The 20,367-nt window shown below is 65.1% G+C and overlaps 1 protein-coding gene across 1 annotated transcript in view; it reads left to right on the top strand.

Moving 5' to 3' along the window:
• Window positions 1-6,844: 6,844 nt before the first annotated feature.
• The window catches only part of LOC144490869 (TAF6-like RNA polymerase II p300/CBP-associated factor-associated factor 65 kDa subunit 6L), a gene marked incomplete at its 3' end in the record, with an annotated part of 16,473 nt that continues 2,950 nt past the window's right edge, over window positions 6,845-20,367 (top strand). Inside the window, exons 1-8 of the mRNA XM_078208560.1 lie at window positions 6,845-7,731; window positions 7,850-7,936; window positions 10,004-10,154; window positions 10,270-10,320; window positions 12,435-12,529; window positions 13,243-13,317; window positions 16,275-16,495; window positions 17,311-17,443. Coding sequence (XP_078064686.1) covers window positions 7,585-7,731; window positions 7,850-7,936; window positions 10,004-10,154; window positions 10,270-10,320; window positions 12,435-12,529; window positions 13,243-13,317; window positions 16,275-16,495; window positions 17,311-17,443 — 960 coding nt within the window. The remainder of the gene's footprint in view (window positions 7,732-7,849; window positions 7,937-10,003; window positions 10,155-10,269; window positions 10,321-12,434; window positions 12,530-13,242; window positions 13,318-16,274; window positions 16,496-17,310; window positions 17,444-20,367) is intronic.

The following is a 20,367-nucleotide window of genomic DNA, read 5'->3' as shown; positions in this document are numbered from 1 at the left end:
TGGCCTCTGTATCAGTGTGTGAAATGCTCCCTCTCCAGCTTAAAGATTATTTATTAGTGTCACAAGTAGGCTTACATTAACACTGCAATGAAGTTACTGTGAAAATCCCCGAGTCGCCCACACTCCGGCGCCTGTTCGGGTTACACTGAGGGAGAATTTAGCACGGCCCAATCCACCCTAACCAGCACGTCTTTCAGACTGTGGGTGGAAACGGGAGCACCCGGAGGAAACCCACGCAGACACGGGGGGAACGTGCAGACTCCACACAGACAGTGACCCAAGCCGGGAATCGAACCCGGGTCCCTGGCGCTGTGAGGGAGCAGTGCTAACCCACTGTGCCACCGTGCTGCCCCGGGTCCCTGGCACTGTGAGGCAGCAGTGCTAACCCACTGTGCCACCGTGCTGCCCCGGGTCCCTGGCACTGTGAGGCAGCAGTGCTAACCCACTGTGCCACCGTGCTGCCCCGGGTCCCTGGCACTGTGAGGCAGCAGTGCTAACCCACTGTGCCACCGTGCTGCCCCGGGTCCCTGGCGCTGTGAGGCAGCAGTGCTAACCCACTGTGCCACCGTGCTGCCCCGGGTCCCTGGCGCTGTGAGGCAGCAGTGCTAACCCACTGTGCCACCGTGCTGCCCATGAACCAAGTGAAACTTTCTCCCAGTTGTCCCACCCCACCCCGTCTCCCCACATCCCTCCCCCCATCTCCCCACCCCTCCCCCCATCTCCCCACCCCTCCCCCCATCTCCCCACCCCTCCCCCTATCTCCCCACCCCTCCCCCATCTCCCCACCCCTCCCCCCATCTCCCACCCCACCCCCGTCTCCCCACATCCCCCCCGTCTCCCCACATCCCCCCCCCGTCTCCCCACATCCCCCCCCCCCGTCTCCCCACATCCCCCCCCCGTCTCCCCACATCCCCCCCGTCTCCCCACATCCCCCCCCCCGTCTCCCCACATCCCCCCCCCCATCTCCCCACCCCTCCCCCATCTCCCCACCCCTCCCCCATCTCCCCACCCCTCCCCCCATCTCCCCACCCCCGTCTCCCCACATCCCCCCGTCTCCCACATCCCCCCCCCATCTCCCCACATCTCCCCACATCCCCCCCCGTCTCCCCACATCCCCCCATCTCCCCACGTCCCCCCCCATCTCCCCACATCCCCCCCCATCTCCCCACATCCCCCCCCATCTCCCCACATCCCCCCCCCATCTCCCCACATCCCCCCCCCATCTCCCCACATCCCCCCCCCGTCTCCCCACATACCCCCGTCTCCCCACATCCCCCCTCCCGTCTCCCCACATCCCCCCCCCCCCGTCTCCCCACATCCCCCCCCCCCCCGTCTCCCCACATCCCCCCCCCCCATCTCCCCCATCCCCCCCCCCCCGTCTCCCCACATCCCTCCCCCCCCCCCCCCCCCGGTCTCCCCACATCCCCCCCGTCTCCCCGCATCCCTCCCCCGTCTCCCCGCATCCCTCCCCCCCCGTCTCCCCGCATCCCTCCCCCCCCGTCTCCCCGCATCCCTCCCCCCGTCTCCCCGCATCCCTCCCCCCCGTCTCCCCGCATCCCTCCCCCCCCGTCTCCCGCATCCCTCCCCCCCCGTCTCCCCGCATCCCTCCCCCCCCCGTCTCCCCGCATCCCTCCCCCCCCGTCTCCCCGCATCCCTCCCCCCCCCGTCTCCCCGCATCCCTCCCCCCCCGTCTCCCCGCATCCCTCCCCCCCCCGTCTCCCCGCATCCCTTCCCCCCCGTCTCCCCGCATCCCTTCCCCCCCGTCTCCCCGCATCCCTCCCCCCCGTCTCCCCGCATCCCTCCCCCCCCGTCTCCCCGCATCCCTCCCCCCCCGTCTCCCCGCATCCCTCCCCCCCCCGTCTCCCCGCATCCCTCCCCCCCCGTCTCCCCGCATCCCTCCCCCCCCCCGTCTCCCCGCATCCCTCCCCCCCCCCGTCTCCCGCATCCCTCCCCCCCCCCGTCTCCCCGCATCCCTCCCCCCCCCGTCTCCCCGCATCCCTCCCCCCCCCCGTCTCCCCGCATCCCTCCCCCCCCCCGTCTCCCCGCATCCCTCCCCCCCCGTCTCCCCGCATCCCTCCCCCCCCCGTCTCCCCGCATCCCTCCCCCCCCCCGTCTCCCCGTCTCCCCCCCCCCCCGTCTCCCCGCATCCCCCCCCCCCGTCTCCCCGCATCCCTCCCCCCCCCCCCGTCTCCCCGCATCCCTCCCCCCCCCGTCTCCCGCATCCCTCCCCCCCCGTCTCCCCGCATCCCTCCCCCCCCCGTCTCCCCGCATCCCTCCCCCCCCGTCTCCCGGCATCCCCTCCCCCCCCGTCTCCCCGCATCCCTCCCCCCCCGTCTCCCCGCATCCCTCCCCCCCCCCGTCTCCCCGCATCCCTCCCCCCCCCGTCTCCCCGCATCCCTCCCCCCCCCGTCTCCCCGCATCCCTCCCCCCCCCGTCTCCCCGCATCCCTCCCCCCCCGTCTCCCCGCATCCCTCCCCCCCCGTCTCCCCGCATCCCTTCCCCCCCCCGTCTCCCGCATCCCTCCCCCCCCCCGTCTCCCCGCATCCCTCCCCCCCGTCTCCCCTCATCCCTCCCCCCCGTCTCCCCGCATCCCTCCCCCCCCATCTCCCCGCATCCCTCCCCCCCCCGTCTCCCCGCATCCCTCCCCCCCCCGTCTCCCCGCATCCCTCCCCCCCCCGTCTCCCCGCATCCCTCCCCCCCCCGTCTCCCCGCATCCCTCCCCCCCCCCGTCTCCCCGCATCCCTCCCCCCCCCGTCTCCCCGCATCCCTCCCCCCCCCGTCTCCCCGCATCCCTCCCCGCATCCCTCCCCCCCCGTCTCCCGCATCCCTCCCCCCCCCGTCTCCCCGCATCCCTCCCCGCATCCCTCCCCCGCCCGTCTCCCCGCATCCCTCCCCCGCCCGTCTCCCCGCATCCCTCCCCCGCCCGTCTCCCCGCATCCCTCCCCCGCCCGTCTCCCCGCATCCCTCCCCCGCCCGTCTCCCCGCATCCCTCCCCCGCCCGTCTCCCCGCATCCCTTCCCCCCCCCCGTCTCCCCGCATCCCTCCCCCCCCCCCGTCTCCCCGCATCCCTCCCCCCCCCGTCTCCCCGCATCCCTCCCCCCCCCGTCTCCCGCATCCCTCCCCCCCCGTCTCCCCGCATCCCTTCCCCCCCGTCTCCCCGCATCCCTTCCCCCCGTCTCCCCGCATCCCTCCCCCCCCGTCTCCCCGCATCCCTCCCCCCCCGTCTCCCGCATCCCTCCCCCCCCCGTCTCCCCGCATCCCTCCCCCCCCCGTCTCCCCGCATCCCTCCCCCCCCGTCTCCCCGCATCCCTCCCCCCCCCCTCTCCCCGCTCTCCCCCCCCCCGTCTCCCCGCATCCCTCCCCCCCCCCGTCTCCCCGCATCCCTCCCCCCCCCCGTCTCCCCGCATCCCTCCCCCCCCCCGTCTCCCCGCATCCCTCCCCCCCCCCGTCTCCCCGCATCCCTCCCCCCCCGTCTCCCCGCATCCCTCCCCCCCCCCGTCTCCCCGCATCCCTCCCCCCCCCCCGTCTCCCCGTCTCCCCCCCCCCCCGTCTCCCCGCATCCCCCCCCCCGTCTCCCCGCATCCCTCCCCCCCCCCCGTCTCCCCGCATCCCTCCCCCCCCCGTCTCCCCGCATCCCTCCCCCCCGTCTCCCCGCATCCCTCCCCCCCCCGTCTCCCCGCATCCCTCCCCCCCCCGTCTCCCGGCATCCCTCCCCCCCCCGTCTCCCCGCATCCCTCCCCCCCCCGTCTCCCCGCATCCCTCCCCCCCCCGTCTCCCCGCATCCCTCCCCCCCCCGTCTCCCCGCATCCCTCCCCCCCCGTCTCCCCGCATCCCTCCCCCCCCCGTCTCCCCGCATCCCTCCCCCCCCGTCTCCCCGCATCCCTTCCCCCCCCCGTCTCCCCGCATCCCTCCCCCCCCCCCGTCTCCCCGCATCCCTCCCCCCCCGTCTCCCCTCATCCCTCCCCCCCCGTCTCCCCGCATCCCTCCCCCCCCATCTCCCCGCATCCCTCCCCCCCCCGTCTCCCCGCATCCCTCCCCCCCCCGTCTCCCCGCATCCCTCCCCCCCCCGTCTCCCCGCATCCCTCCCCCCCCCCGTCTCCCCGCATCCCTCCCCCCCCCGTCTCCCCGCATCCCTCCCCCCCCCGTCTCCCCGCATCCCTCCCCGCATCCCTCCCCCCCCCGTCTCCCCGCATCCCTCCCCCCCCCGTCTCCCCGCATCCCTCCCCGCATCCCTCCCCCGCCCGTCTCCCCGCATCCCTCCCCCGCCCGTCTCCCCGCATCCCTCCCCCGCCCGTCTCCCCGCATCCCTCCCCCGCCCGTCTCCCCGCATCCCTCCCCCGCCCGTCTCCCCGCATCCCTCCCCCGCCCGTCTCCCCGCATCCCTTCCCCCCCCCCGTCTCCCCGCATCCCTCCCCCCCCCCGTCTCCCCGCATCCCTCCCCCCCCGTCTCCCCGCATCCCTCCCCCCCCCGTCTCCCCGCATCCCTCCCCCCCCGTCTCCCCGCATCCCTCCCCCCCCGTCTCCCCGCATCCCTCCCCCCCCCGTCTCCCCGCATCCCTCCCCCCCCCGTCTCCCCGCATCCCTCCCCCCCCGTCTCCCCGCATCCCTTCCCCCCCCCCGTCTCCCCGCATCCCTCCCCCCCCCCCCGTCTCCCCGCATCCCTCCCCCCCCGTCTCCCCTCATCCCTCCCCCCCCGTCTCCCCGCATCCCTCCCCCCCCATCTCCCCGCATCCCTCCCCCCCCCCGTCTCCCGCATCCCTCCCCCCCCCGTCTCCCCGCATCCCTCCCCCCCCCGTCTCCCCGCATCCCTCCCCCCCCCCGTCTCCCCGCATCCCTCCCCCCCCCGTCTCCCCGCATCCCTCCCCCCCCCGTCTCCCCGCATCCCTCCCCGCATCCCTCCCCCCCCGTCTCCCCGCATCCCTCCCGCATCCCTCCCCCGCCCGTCTCCCCGCATCCCTCCCCCGCCCGTCTCCCCGCATCCCTCCCCCGCCCGTCTCCCGCATCCCTCCCCCGCCCGTCTCCCCGCATCCCTCCCCCGCCCGTCTCCCCGCATCCCTCCCCCGCCCGTCTCCCCGCATCCCTCCCCCGCCCGTCTCCCCGCATCCCTCCCCCGCCCGTCTCCCCGCATCCCTCCCCCGCCCGTCTCCCCGCATCCCTCCCCGCCCGTCTCCCCGCATCCCTCCCCCGCCCGTCTCCCCGCATCCCTCCCCCCCGGTCTCCCCGCATCCCTCCCCCGCCCGTCTCCCCGCATCCCTCCCCCGCCCGTCTCCCGCCTCCCCCGCCCGTCTCCCCGCATCCCTCCCCCGCCCGTCTCCCCGCATCCCTCCCCCGCCCGTCTCCCCGCATCCCTCCCCCGCCCGTCTCCCCGCATCCCTCCCCCGCCCCTCTCCCCGCATCCCTCCCCCGCCCCTCTCCCCGCATCCCTCCCCGCCCCTCTCCCCGCATCCCTCCCCGCCCTCTCCCCGCATCCCTCCCCCGCCCCTCTCCCCGCATCCCTCCCCCGCCCCTCTCCCCGCATCCCTCCCCCGCCCCTCTCCCGCATCCCTCCCCCGCCCCTCTCCCCGCATCCCTCCCCCGCCCCTCTCCCCGCATCCCTCCCCCGCCCCTCTCCCCGCATCCCTCCCCCGCCCCTCTCCCCGCATCCCTCCCCCGCCCCTCTCCCCGCATCCCTCCCCCGCCCCTCTCCCCGCATCCCTCCCCGCCCCTCTCCCCGCATCCCTCCCCCGCCCCTCTCCCCGCATCCCTCCCCCGCCCCTCTCCCCGCATCCCTCCCCCGCCCCTCTCCCCGCATCCCTCCCCCGCCCCTCTCCCCGCATCCCTCCCCCGCCCCTCTCCCCGCATCCCTCCCCCGCCCTCTCCCCGCCCCTCTCCCCGCATCCCTCCCCCGCCCCTCTCCCCGCATCCCTCCCCCGCCCCTCTCCCCGCATCCCTCCCCCGCCCCTCTCCCCGCATCCCTCCCCCGCCCCTCTCCCCGCATCCCTCCCCCGCCCCTCTCCCCGCATCCCTCCCCCGCCCCTCTCCCCGCATCCCTCCCCCGCCCCTCTCCCCGCATCCCTCCCCCGCCCCTCTCCCCGCATCCCTCCCCCGCCCTCTCCCCGCATCCCTCCCCCGCCCCTCTCCCCGCATCCCTCCCCCGCCCGTCTCCCCGCATCCCTCCCCCGCCCGTCTCCCCGCATCCCTCCCCCGCCCGTCTCCCCGCATCCCTCCCCCGCCCGTCTCCCCGCATCCCTCCCCGCCCGTCTCCCCGCATCCCTCCCCCGCCCGTCTCCCCGCATCCCTCCCCCGCCCGTCTCCCCGCATCCCTCCCCCGCCCGTCTCCCCGCATCCCTCCCCCGCCCGTCTCCCCGCATCCCTCCCCCGCCCGTCTCCCCGCATCCCTCCCCGCCCGTCTCCCCGCATCCCTCCCCCGCCCGTCTCCCCGCATCCCTCCCCCGCCCGTCTCCCCGCATCCCTCCCCCGCCCGTCTCCCCGCATCCCTCCCCCGCCCGTCTCCCCGCATCCCTCCCCCGCCCGTCTCCCCGCATCCCTCCCCCGCCCGTCTCCCCGCATCCCTCCCCCGCCCGTCTCCCCGCATCCCTCCCCCGCCCGTCTCCCCGCATCCCTCCCCCCGCCCGTCTCCCCACCCTCTCCACCCTTCCCCCACTCATTTACCCCCAATAGTGGGGCCCACCCAGTCCTGGGGGTCATTGCCCTTTTAAATGATCAGCGCCCTGCCGCAGTCACGTGGCCGGATGTGACTGACAGCCGCCCTGACCAATCAGCGCGCAGAGCTGATCCCCGCCCACCGCCCGGAGGCGGCCGGTTGGCCAATGCCCTGAACCCGGAAGCAGTTTCCCTCACCTCCAATCAGAGGCGGGAGAGCAGCTGGTGGCTGGTTAGTGGGGGTTATCACTAGTTAGTGGGGGGTTAACCAGTCAGTGCAGAGGGTTAGGGTCAGTGCTAGTTAATGTGGAGCTGGTGGAAGGTTGGTTAGTTCTAGCTAATGAAGGGTTGGTTAACTAGCCAGTGCAGTGGGTTATTGTGGGGTTAGTAACTAGTTAGAGATGTGTTGGTTACTAGATACTGAAGGGTTTACCATTACTGGTTAGTGAAGAGCTGGTAAACAGTGAAATGTTGATTAATATCAGATGGTAAAGGATTGGTTATTGGAGGTTAGGGGTTGATCTGTTAGTGAAGGGTTAATATGTAAGTAGTTAGTGAAGGGTTTGTTGTTACCAGTTAGAGAAGCGACAGAACCATTAGTGAAGGGTCAGTTATCACTAGTTAGGTAAGGGATTGTAACTAGAGGGTCAGTTATTACTAGTTAGAGAAGAGGTAGTAACTAGAGGGTCAGTTATTACTAGTTAGAGAAGGGGTAGTAACTAGAGGGTCAGTTATTACTAGCTAGCAAGGAGCAGGTGGATATCGGTTGGTGAAAGACCTTTCTATTGAAGACAGGCTCGATGTGGGAGCTGGTTAGTCAGGACCCGGTTAATGAGCAGTCAGAGATGTGTCAGTAGTTAGCAGGGCCGGTGAGCGAGTGAGTGTTTAGTTAGTGGAGCATTGGGAGTGACGAGCAGCCAGCGTGGCCCCTCCACCTGCAGAATGTCTGAACGAGAGGAGCGTAAGTACGTGGAGATCAGTAAGGAGTCGGTGAGGTTAATGGCGGAGAGCGTGGGTTTGGAGATTGGGGATGAGATCAGCTCTCTGCTGGCCCAGGACGTATGTTACCGGCTGCGGGAGACCACACAGGTAAGAGCGAGAGGACCAGCGGCGAGAGAGATTAACCGGTGAGGGGGGCATGGCACCCGTCCTGATAGGAGCGGTAACCAGCGGACGATATAACCAGCCGGCTCTCATCCTCTTACAGAACGGTGCCCAGTTTATGAAGCATTCCAAACGCAGGCGTCTGACGGTGGAAGACATTAACCGGGCTCTGCGTTGGGCCAACGTGGAGGTAGGTGTGGAGGAACGACTCGGGGGGGGGAGGGGCAGTGTAGGGGAACTGAGGCCAACGCTGTCAGAGGCACCCTCCCCACCAGACACAGTTAATGTGCTCGGTACAGTGCGGCACTCCCTCAGTACTGACCCTCTGACAGTGCGGCGCTCCCTCAGCACTGACCCTCTGACAGTGCGGCGCTCCCTCAGCACTGACCCTCTGACAGTGCGGCGCTCCCTCAGCACTGACCCTCTGACAGTGCGGCGCTCCCTCAGCACTGACCCTCTGACAGTGCGGCGCTCCCTCAGCACTGACCCTCTGACAGTGCGGCGCTCCCTCAGCACTGACCCTCTGACAGTGCGGCGCTCCCTCAGCACTGACCCTCTGACAGTGCGGCACTCCCTCAGCACTGACCCTCTGACAGTGCGGCGCTCCCTCAGCACGGACCCTCTGACAGTGCGGCACTCCCTCAGTACTGACCCTCTGACAGTGCAGCGCTCCCTCAGCACTGACCCTCTGACAGTGCGGCGCTCCCTCAGCACTGACCCTCTGACAGTGCGGCGCTCCCTCAGCACTGACCCTCTGACAGTGCGGCGCTCCCTCAGCACTGACCCTCTGACAGTGCGGCACTCCCTCAGTACTGACCCTCTGACAGTGCAGCGCTCCCTCAGCACTGACCCTCTGACAGTGCGGCACTCCCTCAGTACTGACCCTCTGACAGTGCAGCGCTCCCTCAGCACTGACCCTCTGACAGTGCGGCACTCCCTCAGCACTGACTTTCCCACAATGAAGCACTCCCTCAGCACTGACCCTCCCACAGTGTGGTGCTCCCTCAGTACTGACCCTCTGACAGTGCGGCGCCCCCTCAGTACTGACCCTCTGACAGTGCAGCACTCCCTCAGCACTGACCCTCTGACAGTGCGGCGCTCCCTCAGCACTGACCCTCTGACAGTGCGGCGCTCCCTCAGCACTGACCCTCTGACAGTGCGGCACTCCCTCAGCACTGACCCACTGATAGTGCGGCACTCCCTCAGCACTGACCCTCCGACAGTGCGGCGCTCCCTCGGTACTGACCCTCCCACAGTGCGGCGCTCCCTCGGCACTGACCCTCTGACAGTTCGGCACTCCCTCAGCGCTGACCCTCTGACAGTGCAGCGCTCCCTCGGCACTGACCCTCTGACAGTGCGGCACTCCCTCAGCACTGACCCTCTGACAGTGCGGAGCTCCCTCAGCACTGACCCTCTGACAGTGTGGCGCTCCCTCAGCACTGACCCTCTGACAGTGCGGCGCTCCCTCAGCACTGACCCTCTGACAGTGCGGCGCTCCCTCAGCACTGACCCTCTGACAGTGCGGCGCTCCCTCAGCACTGACCCTCTGACAGTGCGGCACTCCCTCAGCACTGACCCTCTGACAGTGCGGCACTCCCTCAGCACTGACCCTCTGACAGTGCGGCGCTCCCTCAGCACTGACCCTCTGACAGTGCGGCGCTCCCTCAGCACTGACCCTCTGACAGTGCGGCACTCCCTCAGTACTGACCCTCTGACAGTGCGGCACTCCCTCAGCACTGGCCCTCTGACAGTGCGGCGCTCCCTCAGCACTGACCCTCTGACAGTGCGGCACTCCCTCAGCACTGACCCTCTGACAGTGCGGCACTCCCTCAGCACTGACCCTCTGACAGTGCGGCGCTCCCTCAGCACTGACCCTCTGACAGTGCGGCGCTCCCTCAGCACTGACCCTCTGACAGTGCGGCACTCCCTCAGCACTGACCCTCTGACAGTGCGGCACTCCCTCAGCACTGACCCCCTGACAGTGCGGCGCTCCCTCAGCACTGACCCTCTGACCGTGCGGCGCTCCCTCAGCACTGACCCTCTGACACTGCGGCACTCCCTCAGCACTGACCCTCCGACAGTGCGGCACTCCCTCAGCACTGACCCTCTGACAGTGCAGCACTCCCTCAGCACTGACCCTCTGACAGTGCGGCACTCCCTCAGCACTGACCCTCTGGGCCGGTGACTCTGTGGGTGTTTTGTGTATCACTCAGCGTTGCTCTCACTGCCCAGTCCCTCTCTCTCTCTCTCTCTGCAGCCTGTGTGTGGTTACAATGCTGCTGATGCGCTGCCGTTCCGTGCTGTGAAAGAGGGAGAGCTGTTTGTGGTCGAGGATCGTGAGGTGAACCTGGTGGACCTGGCCCTCGCCACCAGCCTCCCCAAGAGCTGCGGAGAGACGGTGGTCCGAGGTAGGGAATGCTGGGCTGGAGACTGGCCCGGTGGAATGAGGGAGTCGGGGTGAAGTTTGTATCTGTTGCTATCTCTGATCTCTCTAACTCCTGGTCTCTGTGTTTGCTTCTCCAGTTCAGGTCTCTTACCTGGACAGCAGAGGGAATCAGGAGTCTCAGGGTGTGGGTGAGTATCCCTCTGGAACCTCAATTCTTTATTTAAACGGGCAGGTGTGTGGTTTCGCCCTCACCCTGCACCCGGCAGATCAGTATTCCCCGGCTGGACGGAAGAGAATCAAGAGAAGAACCAGACGGGGGGGGGTGTTAGAACATGGAACAGTCCAGCCCAGGAACAGTCCCTTCAGCCCACAGACTTATACTGAACCTGACACCAAACTAAACTAATCCCTCTGCCTGCCCTTGCCCCATATCCCTCGATTGCTCACACAGTCATGAGCTGATCTAAAAGCCCCTTAAACGCCCCCATCGTATCTGCCTGCACCACCACCCCTGGCAGCGTGTTCCAGACACCCACCACTCGCAGAGAACACTGACAGTGCAGGAGGAGGCCATTCGGCCCATCGAGTCTGCACCGGCCACAATCCCATCCAGGCCCATAACCCCATTTGTTAACCCCAGTTAGTTCCCCTGACACGATGGGGCAATTTACCATTTACCAATGCACCCTAACCCGCACGTCTTTCAGACTGTGGGAGGAAACCGGAGCACCCGGAGGAAACCCACGCAGACACGGGGAGAACGTGCAGACTCCACACAGACAGTGACCCGAGCCCCGGGGAATCGAACCCGGGTCCCTGGCGCTGTGAGGCAGCAGTGCTAACCCACTGTGTCACCGTGCTGCCCCGGGTCCCTGGCGCTGTGAGGCAGCAGTGCTAACCCACTGTGCCACCGTGCCGCCCCGGGTCCCTGGCGCTGTGAGGCAGCAGTGCTAACCCACTGTGCCACCGTGCTGCCCTGGGTCCCTGGCGCTGTGAGGCAGCAGTGCTAACCCACTGTGTCACCGTGCTGCCCCGGGTCCCTGGCGCTGTGAGGCAGCAGTGCTAACCCACTGTGCCACTGTGCTGCCCCGGGTCCCTGGTGCTGTGAGGCAGCAGTGCTAACCCACTGTGCCACCGTGCTGCCCCGGGTCCCTGGCACTGTGAGGCAGCAGTGCTAACCCACTGTGCCACCGTGCTGCCCCGGGTCCCTGGCGCTGTGAGACAGCAGCGCTAACCCACTGTGCCACCGTGCTGCCCCGGGTCCCTGGCACTGTGAGGCAGCAGTGCTAACCACTGTGTCACCGTGCTGCCCCGGGTCCCTGGCGCTGTGAGGCAGCAGTGCTAACCCACTGTGCCACCGTGCTGCCCCGGGTCCCTGGCGCTGTGAGACAGCAGCGCTAACCCACTGTGCCACCGTGCTGCCCCGGGTCCCTGGCACTGTGAGGCAGCAGTGCTAACCACTGTGTCACCGTGCTGCCCCGGGTCCCTGGCACTGTGAGGCAGCAGTGCTAACCCACTGTGCCACCGTGCTGCCCCGGGTCCCTGGCGCTGTGAGACAGCAGCGCTAACCCACTGTGCCACCGTGCTGCCCCGGGTCCCTGGCGCTGTGAGACAGCAGCGCTAACCCACTGTGCCACCGTGCTGCCCCGGGTCCCTGGCGCTGTGAGACAGCAGCGCTAACCCACTGTGTCACCGTGCTGCCCCGGGTCCCTGGCGCTGTGAGACAGCAGCGCTAACCCACTGTGTCACCGTGCTGCCCCGGGTCCCTGGCGCTGTGAGGCAGCAGTGCTAACCCACTGTGTCACCGTGCTGCCCCGGGTCCCTGGCACTGTGAGGCAGCAGTGCTAACCCACTGTGCCACCGTGCTGCCCCGGGTCCCTGGCGCTGTGAGGCAGCAGTGCTAACCACTGTGTCACCGTGCTCAGTCTAATAAACTTGCCCCTCACATCTCCTTTGAACTTTCCCCCTCTAATGTTCTTCATCCCCCTCGTATTAGACTCCGGGGAAAAGCTTCTGACTGACAACCCTATCCGCGCTGTGGGGTGGAGGGGGATGTTTTTTTGCGAGTTGTTGTGATCTGGAAGGCGCTCTCTGACAGGGCGGTGGAAGCAGATTCAACAGGAACTTTCAAAAGGGGGAATTGGAGATATTTGCAGGGCTGTGGGGAAAGAACGGGGGGAGGGAGACTAATTGGATAGATCTTTCAAAGAGCTAGCACAGGAAGGGTGGGCTGAATGACCTCCCCGGGGTGTGTGTGATTGTGTGGCCGGTGATGTTCCTCTTTGCGTTTGTTCCTCTCCAGTTCCGGTGGCCGTCTCCAGCCTCTCCGAGGACCTCCTGAAATATTACCAGCAAATCAGCAGAGCGGTGCTCGGAGACGACCATCAACTGATGAAGGTGAGGCAGCAGGCGGGAGGCTCCGATATCGGCATGTGTCTGTGCACCGATCAACCTCCTCATACCCTGTATCGAACTAACCCCGTGCTGTACCTGTCCTGGGAGTGTTTGATGGGGACAGTGTAGAGGGAGCTTTACTCTGTATCTAACCCCGTGCTGTACCTGTCCTGGGTGTGTTTGATGGGGACAGTGTAGAGGGAGCTTTACTCTGTATCTAACCCCGTGCTGTACCTGTCCTGGGAGTGTTTGATGGGGGACAGTGTAGAGAGAGCTTTACTCTGTATCTAACCCCGTGCTGTACCTGTCCTGGGAGTGTTTGATGGGGACAGTGTAGAGGGAGCTTTACTCTGTATCTAACCCCGTGCTGTACCTGTCCTGGGAGTGTTTGATGGGGGACAGTGTAGAGGGAGCTTTACTCTGTATCTAACCCCGTGCTGTACCTGTCCTGGGTGTGTTTGATGGGGACAGTGTAGAGGGAGCTTTACTCTGTATCTAACCCCGTGCTGTACCTGTCCTGGGAGTGTTTGATGGGGACAGTGTAGAGGGAGCTTTACTCTGTATCTAACCCCGTGCTGTACCTGTCCTGGGAGTGTTTGATGGGGACAGTGTAGAGGGAGCTTTACTCTGTATCTAACCTCGTGCTGTACCTGTCCTGGGAGTGTTTGATGGGGACAGTGTAGAGGGAGCTTCACTCTGTATCTGTTTGCTTCCAGGCCGCACTCCAGGACCTTCAGTCCAACTCGAAGGTTGCAGCTCTGCTCCCATACTTTGTCTACGTGGTCAGTGGGGTAAGTTCCCATCCTGTAACCGTCCCGGCCTCTGTCCGACCGTCCCGGCCTCTGTCCGACCGTCCCGGCCTCTGTCCGACCGTCCCGGCCTCTGTCCGACCGTCCCGGCCTCTGTCCGACCGTCCCGGCCTCTGTCCGACCGTCCCGGCCTCTGTCCGACCGTCCCGGCCTCTGTCCGACCGTCCCGGCCTCTGTCCGACCGTCCCGGCATCTGTCCGACCGTCCCGGCCTCTGTCCGACCGTCCCGGCCTCTGTCCGACCGTCCCGGCCTCTGTCCGACCGTCCCGGCCTCTGTCCGACCGTCCCGGCATCTGTCCGACCGTCCCGGCCTCGCCTTGCTCCAGCTGCCCTTCACATTACACCGTTCACTCACTGGATCCCACAGTGCGGCACTCCCTCAGCACTGACCCTCCGACAGTGCGGCGCTCCCTCAGCACTGACCCTCCCACAGTGCGGCGCTCCCTCAGCACTGACCCTCCCACAGTGCGGCGCTCCCTCAGCACTGACCCTCCCACAGTGCGGCGCTCCCTCAGCACTGACCCTCTGACAGTGCGGCGCTCCCTCAGCACTGACCCTCTGACAGTGCGGCGCTCCCTCAGCACTGACCCTCTGACAGTGCGGCGCTCCCTCAGCACTGACCCTCCCACAGTGCGGCGCTCCCTCAGCACTGACCCTCTGACAGTGCGGCGCTCCCTCAGCACTGATCCTCCCACAGTGCGGCGCTCCCTCAGCACTGACCCTCCCACAGTGCGGCGCTCCCTCAGTACTGACCCTCTGACAGTGCGGCGCGCCCTCAGCACTGACCCTCTGACAGTGCGGCACTCCCTCAGCACTGACCCTCTGACAGTGCGGCACTCCCTCAGTACTGACCCTCTGACAGTGCGGCACTCCCTCAGCACTGACCCTCCGACAGTGCGGCACTCCCTCAGTACTGACCCTCTGACAGTGCGGCACACCCTCAGCACTGACCCTCCGACAGTGCGGCACTCCCTCAGCACTGACCCTCTGACAGTGCGGCGCTCCCTCAGTACTGACCCTCTGACAGTGCGGCACTCCCTCAGCACTGACCCTCTGACAGTGCGGCACTCCCTCAGCACTGACCCTCTGACAGTGCGGCACTCCCTCAGCACTGACCCTCTGACAGTGCGGCACTCCCTCAGTACTGACCCTCTGACAGTGCGGCACTCCCTCAGCACTGACCCTCTGACAGTGCGGCACTCCCTCAGTACTGACCCTCTGACAGTGCGGCACTCCCTCAGCACTGACCCTCCGACAGTGCGGCACTCCCTCAGCACTGACCCTCTGACAGTGCGGCACTCCCTCAGCACTGACCCTCCGACAGTGCGGCACTCCCTCAGCACTGACCCTCTGACAGTGCGGCACTCCCTCAGCACTGACCCTCTGACAGTGCGGCACTCCCTCAGCACTGACCCTCTGACAGTGCGGCACTCCCTCAGCACTGACCCTCTGACAGTGCGGCGCTCCCTCAGCACTGACCCTCTGACAGTGCGGCACTCCCTCAGCACTGACCCTCTGACAGTGCGGCACTCCCTCAGTACTGACCCTCTGACAGTGCGGCACTCCCTCAGCACTGATCCTCCCACAGTGCGGCGCTCCCTCAGCACTGACCCTCCCACAGTGCGACGCGCTCTCAACACTGACCCTCCCACAGTGCGGCGCTCCCTCAGCACTGACCCTCTGACAGTGCGGCGCTCCCTCAGCACTGACCCTCTGACAGTGTCCAGCCCCCTCAGCACTGACCCTCTGACAGTGCGGCACTCCCTCAGCACTGACCCTCTGACAGTGCGGCACTCCCTCAGCACTGACCCTCCGACAGTGCGGCACTCCCTCAGCACTGACCCTCCGACAGTGCGGCACTCCCTCAGCACTGACCCTCTGACAGTGCGGCACTCCCTCAGCACTGACCCTCTGAGTGTGTGGCACTCCCTCAGCACTGACCCTCCCACAGTGCGGCGCTCCCTCAGCACTGAACCTCCCACAGTGCGGCACTCCCTCAGCACTGACCGTCTGACAGTGCGGCACTCCCTCAGCACCGACCCTCCCACAGTGCGGCACACCCTCAGCACTGACCGTCTGACAGTGTGGCACTCCCTCAGCACCAACCCTCCCACAGTGCGGTGCTCCCTCAGCACTGACCCTCCCACAGTGCGGCGTCCCTCAGCACTGACCCTCCCACAGTGCGGCGCTCCCTCAGCACTGACCCTCCCACAGTGCGGCGCTCCCTCAGCACTGACCCTCCCTCAGCACCGACCCTCCCTCAGCACTGACCCTCCCACAGTGCGGCGCTCCCTCAGCACCGACCCTCCCACAGTGCGGCGCTCCCTCAGCACCGACCCTCCCACTGTGCGGCGCTCCCTCAGCACTGACCCTCCCACAGTGCAGCACTCCCTCAGCACTGACCCTCGCACAGTGCGGCGTCCCTCAGCACTGACCCTCCCACAGTGCGGCACCCCCTCAGCACTGACCCTCCCACAGTGCGGCGCTCCCTCAGCACCGACCCTCCCACAGTGCGGCGCTCCCTCAGCACCGACCCTCCCACAGTGCGGCGCTCCCTCAGCACTGACCCTCCCACAGTGTGGCGCTCCCTCGGCACTGACCCTCCCACAGTGTGGCGCTCCCTCAGCACCGACCCTCCCACAGTGCAGAGCTCCCTCAGCACTGACGCTCCCTCAGCACTGACCCTCCCACAGTGCGGCGCTCCCTCAGCACTGACCCTCCCACAGTGTGGCGCTCTCTCAGCACTGACCCTCCCACAGTGCGGCGCTCCCTCAGCACTGACCCTCCCACAGTGCGGCGCTCCCTCAGCACTGACCCTCCCACAGTGTGGAGGTCCGTCAGCACTGACCCTCCCACAGTGCGGCGCTCCCTCAGCGCCGACCTTGTGATAGGGTGATCCGCCCACTCTCACAGTGATGTCCTTTCTCTCTGGTTAACAGGTTAAGTCAGTGAGCCATGACCTGGAGCAGTTAACTCGGCTGCTGCATATTGTAAAGAGTTTGATCCAGAATCCCTACCTCTACCTGGGCACCTACATCAAGAGCCTTGTGTCCAGTGTGATGTACTGTATCCTGGAACCTCTGGCTGCCTCCATCAACCCCCTCAACGACCACTGGACACTGCGAGACTACGCTGCCTTACTGCTGAGCCACACATTCCGGTAAGCCCCTTCCCAGCTGCCCAGACTAGAATGAGGCCATTCAGCCCATCCTTCCTGTGCTAGCAACTCCGATTGTGGGATACAGAGACCGGGACTGTGCGCAGTAACTCCGAGTGTGGGATAGGGAGACCGGGACTGTGCGCAGTAACTCCGAGTGTGGGATAGGGAGACCGGGACTGTGCGCAGTAACTCCGAGTGTGGGATAGGGAGACCGGGACTGTGCGCAGTAACTCCGAGTGTGGGATACGGAGACCGGGACTGTGCGCAGTAACTCCGAGTGTGGGGATACGGAGACCGGGACTGTGCGCAGTAACTCCGAGTGTGGGATAGGGAGACCGGGACTGTGCGCAGTGACTCCGAGTGTGGGGATAGGGAGACCGGGACTGTGCGCAGTAACTCCGAGTGTGGGGATACGGAGACCGGGACTGTGCGCAGTAACTCCGAGTGTGGGGATACGGAGACCGGGACTGTGCGCAGTAACTCCGAGTGTGGGGATACGGAGACCGGGACTGTGCGCAGTAACTCCGAGTGTGGGGATACGGAGACCGGGACTGTGCGCAGTAACTCCGAGTGTGGGGATAGGGAGACCGGGACTGTGCGCAGTAACTCCGAGTGTGGGGATAGGGAGACCGGGACTGTGCGCAGTAACTCCGAGTGTGGGGATAGGGAGACCGGGACTGTGCGCAGTAACTCCGAGTGTGGAGATAGGGAGACCGGGACTGTGCGCAGTAACTCCGAGTGTGGGGATAGGGAGACCGGGACTGTGCGCAGTTCGATATGCTGTGATCTGACGGGTTTGATGTGTTCTCTGACAGGTGGCACAGTGATTTAGTGAGCTGCCTCTACCACCAGATTCTACTGACTCTACAGAAAGTGCTGATCGACCCTGTTCGACCTCTGTGCTCCCACTATGGAGCGTTGGTGGGACTACACGCTCTGGGCTGGAAGGTGAGGAGGTCAAACTGCTCGACACTGTCCCCATCAAACACCCCCAGGACAGGTACAGCACGGGGTTAGATACAGAGTAAAGCTCCCTCTACACTGTCCCCATCAAACACTCCCAGGACAGGTACAGCACGGGGTTAGATACAGAGTAAAGCTCCCTCTACACTGTCCCCCATCAAACACTCCCAGGACAGGAACAGCACGGGGTTAGATACAGAGTAAAGCTCCCTCTACACTGTCCCCATCAAACACTCCCAGGACAGGTACAGCACGGGGTTAGATACAGAGTAAAGCTCCCTCTACACTGTCCCCCATCAAACACTCCCAGGACAGGTACAGCACGGGGTTAGATACAGAGTAAAGCTCCCTCTACACTGTCCCCCATCAAACACTCCCAGGACAGGAACAGCACGGGGTTAGATACAGAGTAAAGCTCCGTCTACACTGTCCCCCATCAAACACTCCCAGGACAGGTACAGCACGGGGTTAGATACAGAGTAAAGCTCCCTCTACACTGTCCCCATCAAACACTCCCAGGACAGGTACAGCACGGGGTTAGATACAGAGTAAAGCTCCCTCTACACTGTCCCCCATCAAACACTCCCAGGACAGGTACAGCACGGGGTTAGATACAGAGTAAAGCTCCCTCTACACTGTCCCCCATCAAACACTCCCAGGACAGGTACAGCACGGGGTTAGATACAGAGTAAAGCTCCCTCTACACTGTCCCCATCAAACACTCCCAGGACAGGTACAGCACGGGGTTAGATACAGAGTAAAGCTCCCTCTACACTGTCCCTCATCAAACACTCCCAGGACAGGTACAGCACGGGGTTCGATACAGAGTAAAGCTCCCTCTACACTGTCCCCCATCAAACACTCACAGGACAGGTACAGCACGGGGTTAGATACAGAGTAAAGCTCCCTCTACACTGTCCCCATCAAACACTCCCAGGACAGGTACAGCACGGGGTTAGATACAGAGTAAAGCTCCCTCTACACTGTCCCCCATCAAACAATCCCAGGACAGGTACTGCACGGGGTTAGATACAGAGTAAAGCTCCCTCTACACTGTCCCCAATCAAACACTCCCAGGACAGGTACAGCACGGGGTTAGATACAGAGTAAAGCTTCCTCTGCACTGTCCCCCATCAAACACTCCCAGGACAGGTACAGCACGGGGTTAGATACAGAGTAAAGCTTCCTCTACACTGTCCCTCATCAAACACTCCCAGGACAGGTACAGCACGGGGTTAGATACAGAGTAAAGCTCCCTCTACACTGTCCCTCATCAAACACTCCCAGGACAGGTACAGCACGGGGTTCGATACAGAGTAAAGCTCCCTCTACACTGTCCCCCATCAAACACTCACAGGACAGGTACAGCACGGGGTTAGATACAGAGTAAAGCTCCCTCTACACTGTCCCCATCAAACACTCCCAGGACAGGTACAGCACGGGGTTAGATACAGAGTAAAGCTCCCTCTACACTGTCCCCCATCAAACAATCCCAGGACAGGTACTGCACGGGGTTAGATACAGAGTAAAGCTCCCTCTACACTGTCCCCCATCAAACACTCCCAGGACAGGTACAGCACGGGGTTAGATACAGAGTAAAGCTTCCTCTGCACTGTCCCCCATCAAACACTCCCAGGACAGGCACAGCATGGGGTTAGATACAGAGTAAAGCTTCCTCTGCACTGTCCCCCATCAAACACTCCCAGGACAGGTACAGCACGGGGTTAGATACAGAGTAAAGCTCCCTCTTCATTGTCCCCATCAAACACTCCCAGGACAGGTACAGCACGGGGTTAGATACAGAGTAAAGCTCCCTCTGCACTGTCCCCATCAAACAATCCCAGGACAGGCACAGCACGGGGTTAGATACAGAGTAAAGCTCCCTCTACACTGCCCCCATCAAACACTCCCAGGACAGGTACAGCACGGGGTTAGATACAGAGTAAAGCTCCCTCTACACTGTCCCCCATCAAACAATCCCAGGACAGGCACTGCACGGGGTTAGATACAGAGTAAAGCTTCCTCTACACTGGCCCCCATCAAACACTCCCAGGACAGGTACAGCATGGGGTTAGATACAGAGGAAAGCTCCCTCTACACTGTCCCCATTAAACACTCCCAGGATAGGTACAGCACGGGGTTAGATACAGAGTAAAGCTCCCTCTACACTGTCCCCATCAAACACTCCCAGGACAGGTACAGCACGGGGTTAGATACAGAGTAAAGCTCCCTCTACACTGTCCCCCATCAAACACTCCCAGGACAGGTACAGCACGGGGTTAGATACAGAGTAAAGCTCCCTCTACACTGTCCCCCATCAAACACTCCCAGGACAGGTACAGCACGGGGTTAGATACAGAGTAAAGCTCCCTCTACACTGTCCCCATCAAACACTCCCAGGACAGGTACAGCACGGGGTTAGATACAGAGTAAAGCTCCCTCTACACTGTCCCTCATCAAACACTCCCAGGACAGGTACAGCACGGGGTTCGATACAGAGTAAAGCTCCCTCTACACTGTCCCCCATCAAACACTCACAGGACAGGTACAGCACGGGGTTAGATACAGAGTAAAGCTCCCTCTACACTGTCCCCATCAAACACTCCCAGGACAGGTACAGCACGGGGTTAGATACAGAGTAAAGCTCCCTCTACACTGTCCCCCATCAAACAATCCCAGGACAGGTACTGCACGGGGTTAGATACAGAGTAAAGCTCCCTCTACACTGTCCCCAATCAAACACTCCCAGGACAGGTACAGCACGGGGTTAGATACAGAGTAAAGCTTCCTCTGCACTGTCCCCCATCAAACACTCCCAGGACAGGTACAGCACGGGGTTAGATACAGAGTAAAGCTTCCTCTACACTGGCCCCCATCAAACACTCCCAGGACAGGTACAGCACGGGGTT

The sequence above is a fragment of the Mustelus asterias genome, unplaced genomic scaffold, assembly GCF_964213995.1.
Source record: "Mustelus asterias unplaced genomic scaffold, sMusAst1.hap1.1 HAP1_SCAFFOLD_3939, whole genome shotgun sequence".
NCBI lineage: Eukaryota > Metazoa > Chordata > Chondrichthyes > Carcharhiniformes > Triakidae > Mustelus > Mustelus asterias.
The sequence above is the reverse complement of the archived record's forward strand: the minus strand, read 5'-3'. Positions and strand labels throughout refer to the sequence as shown.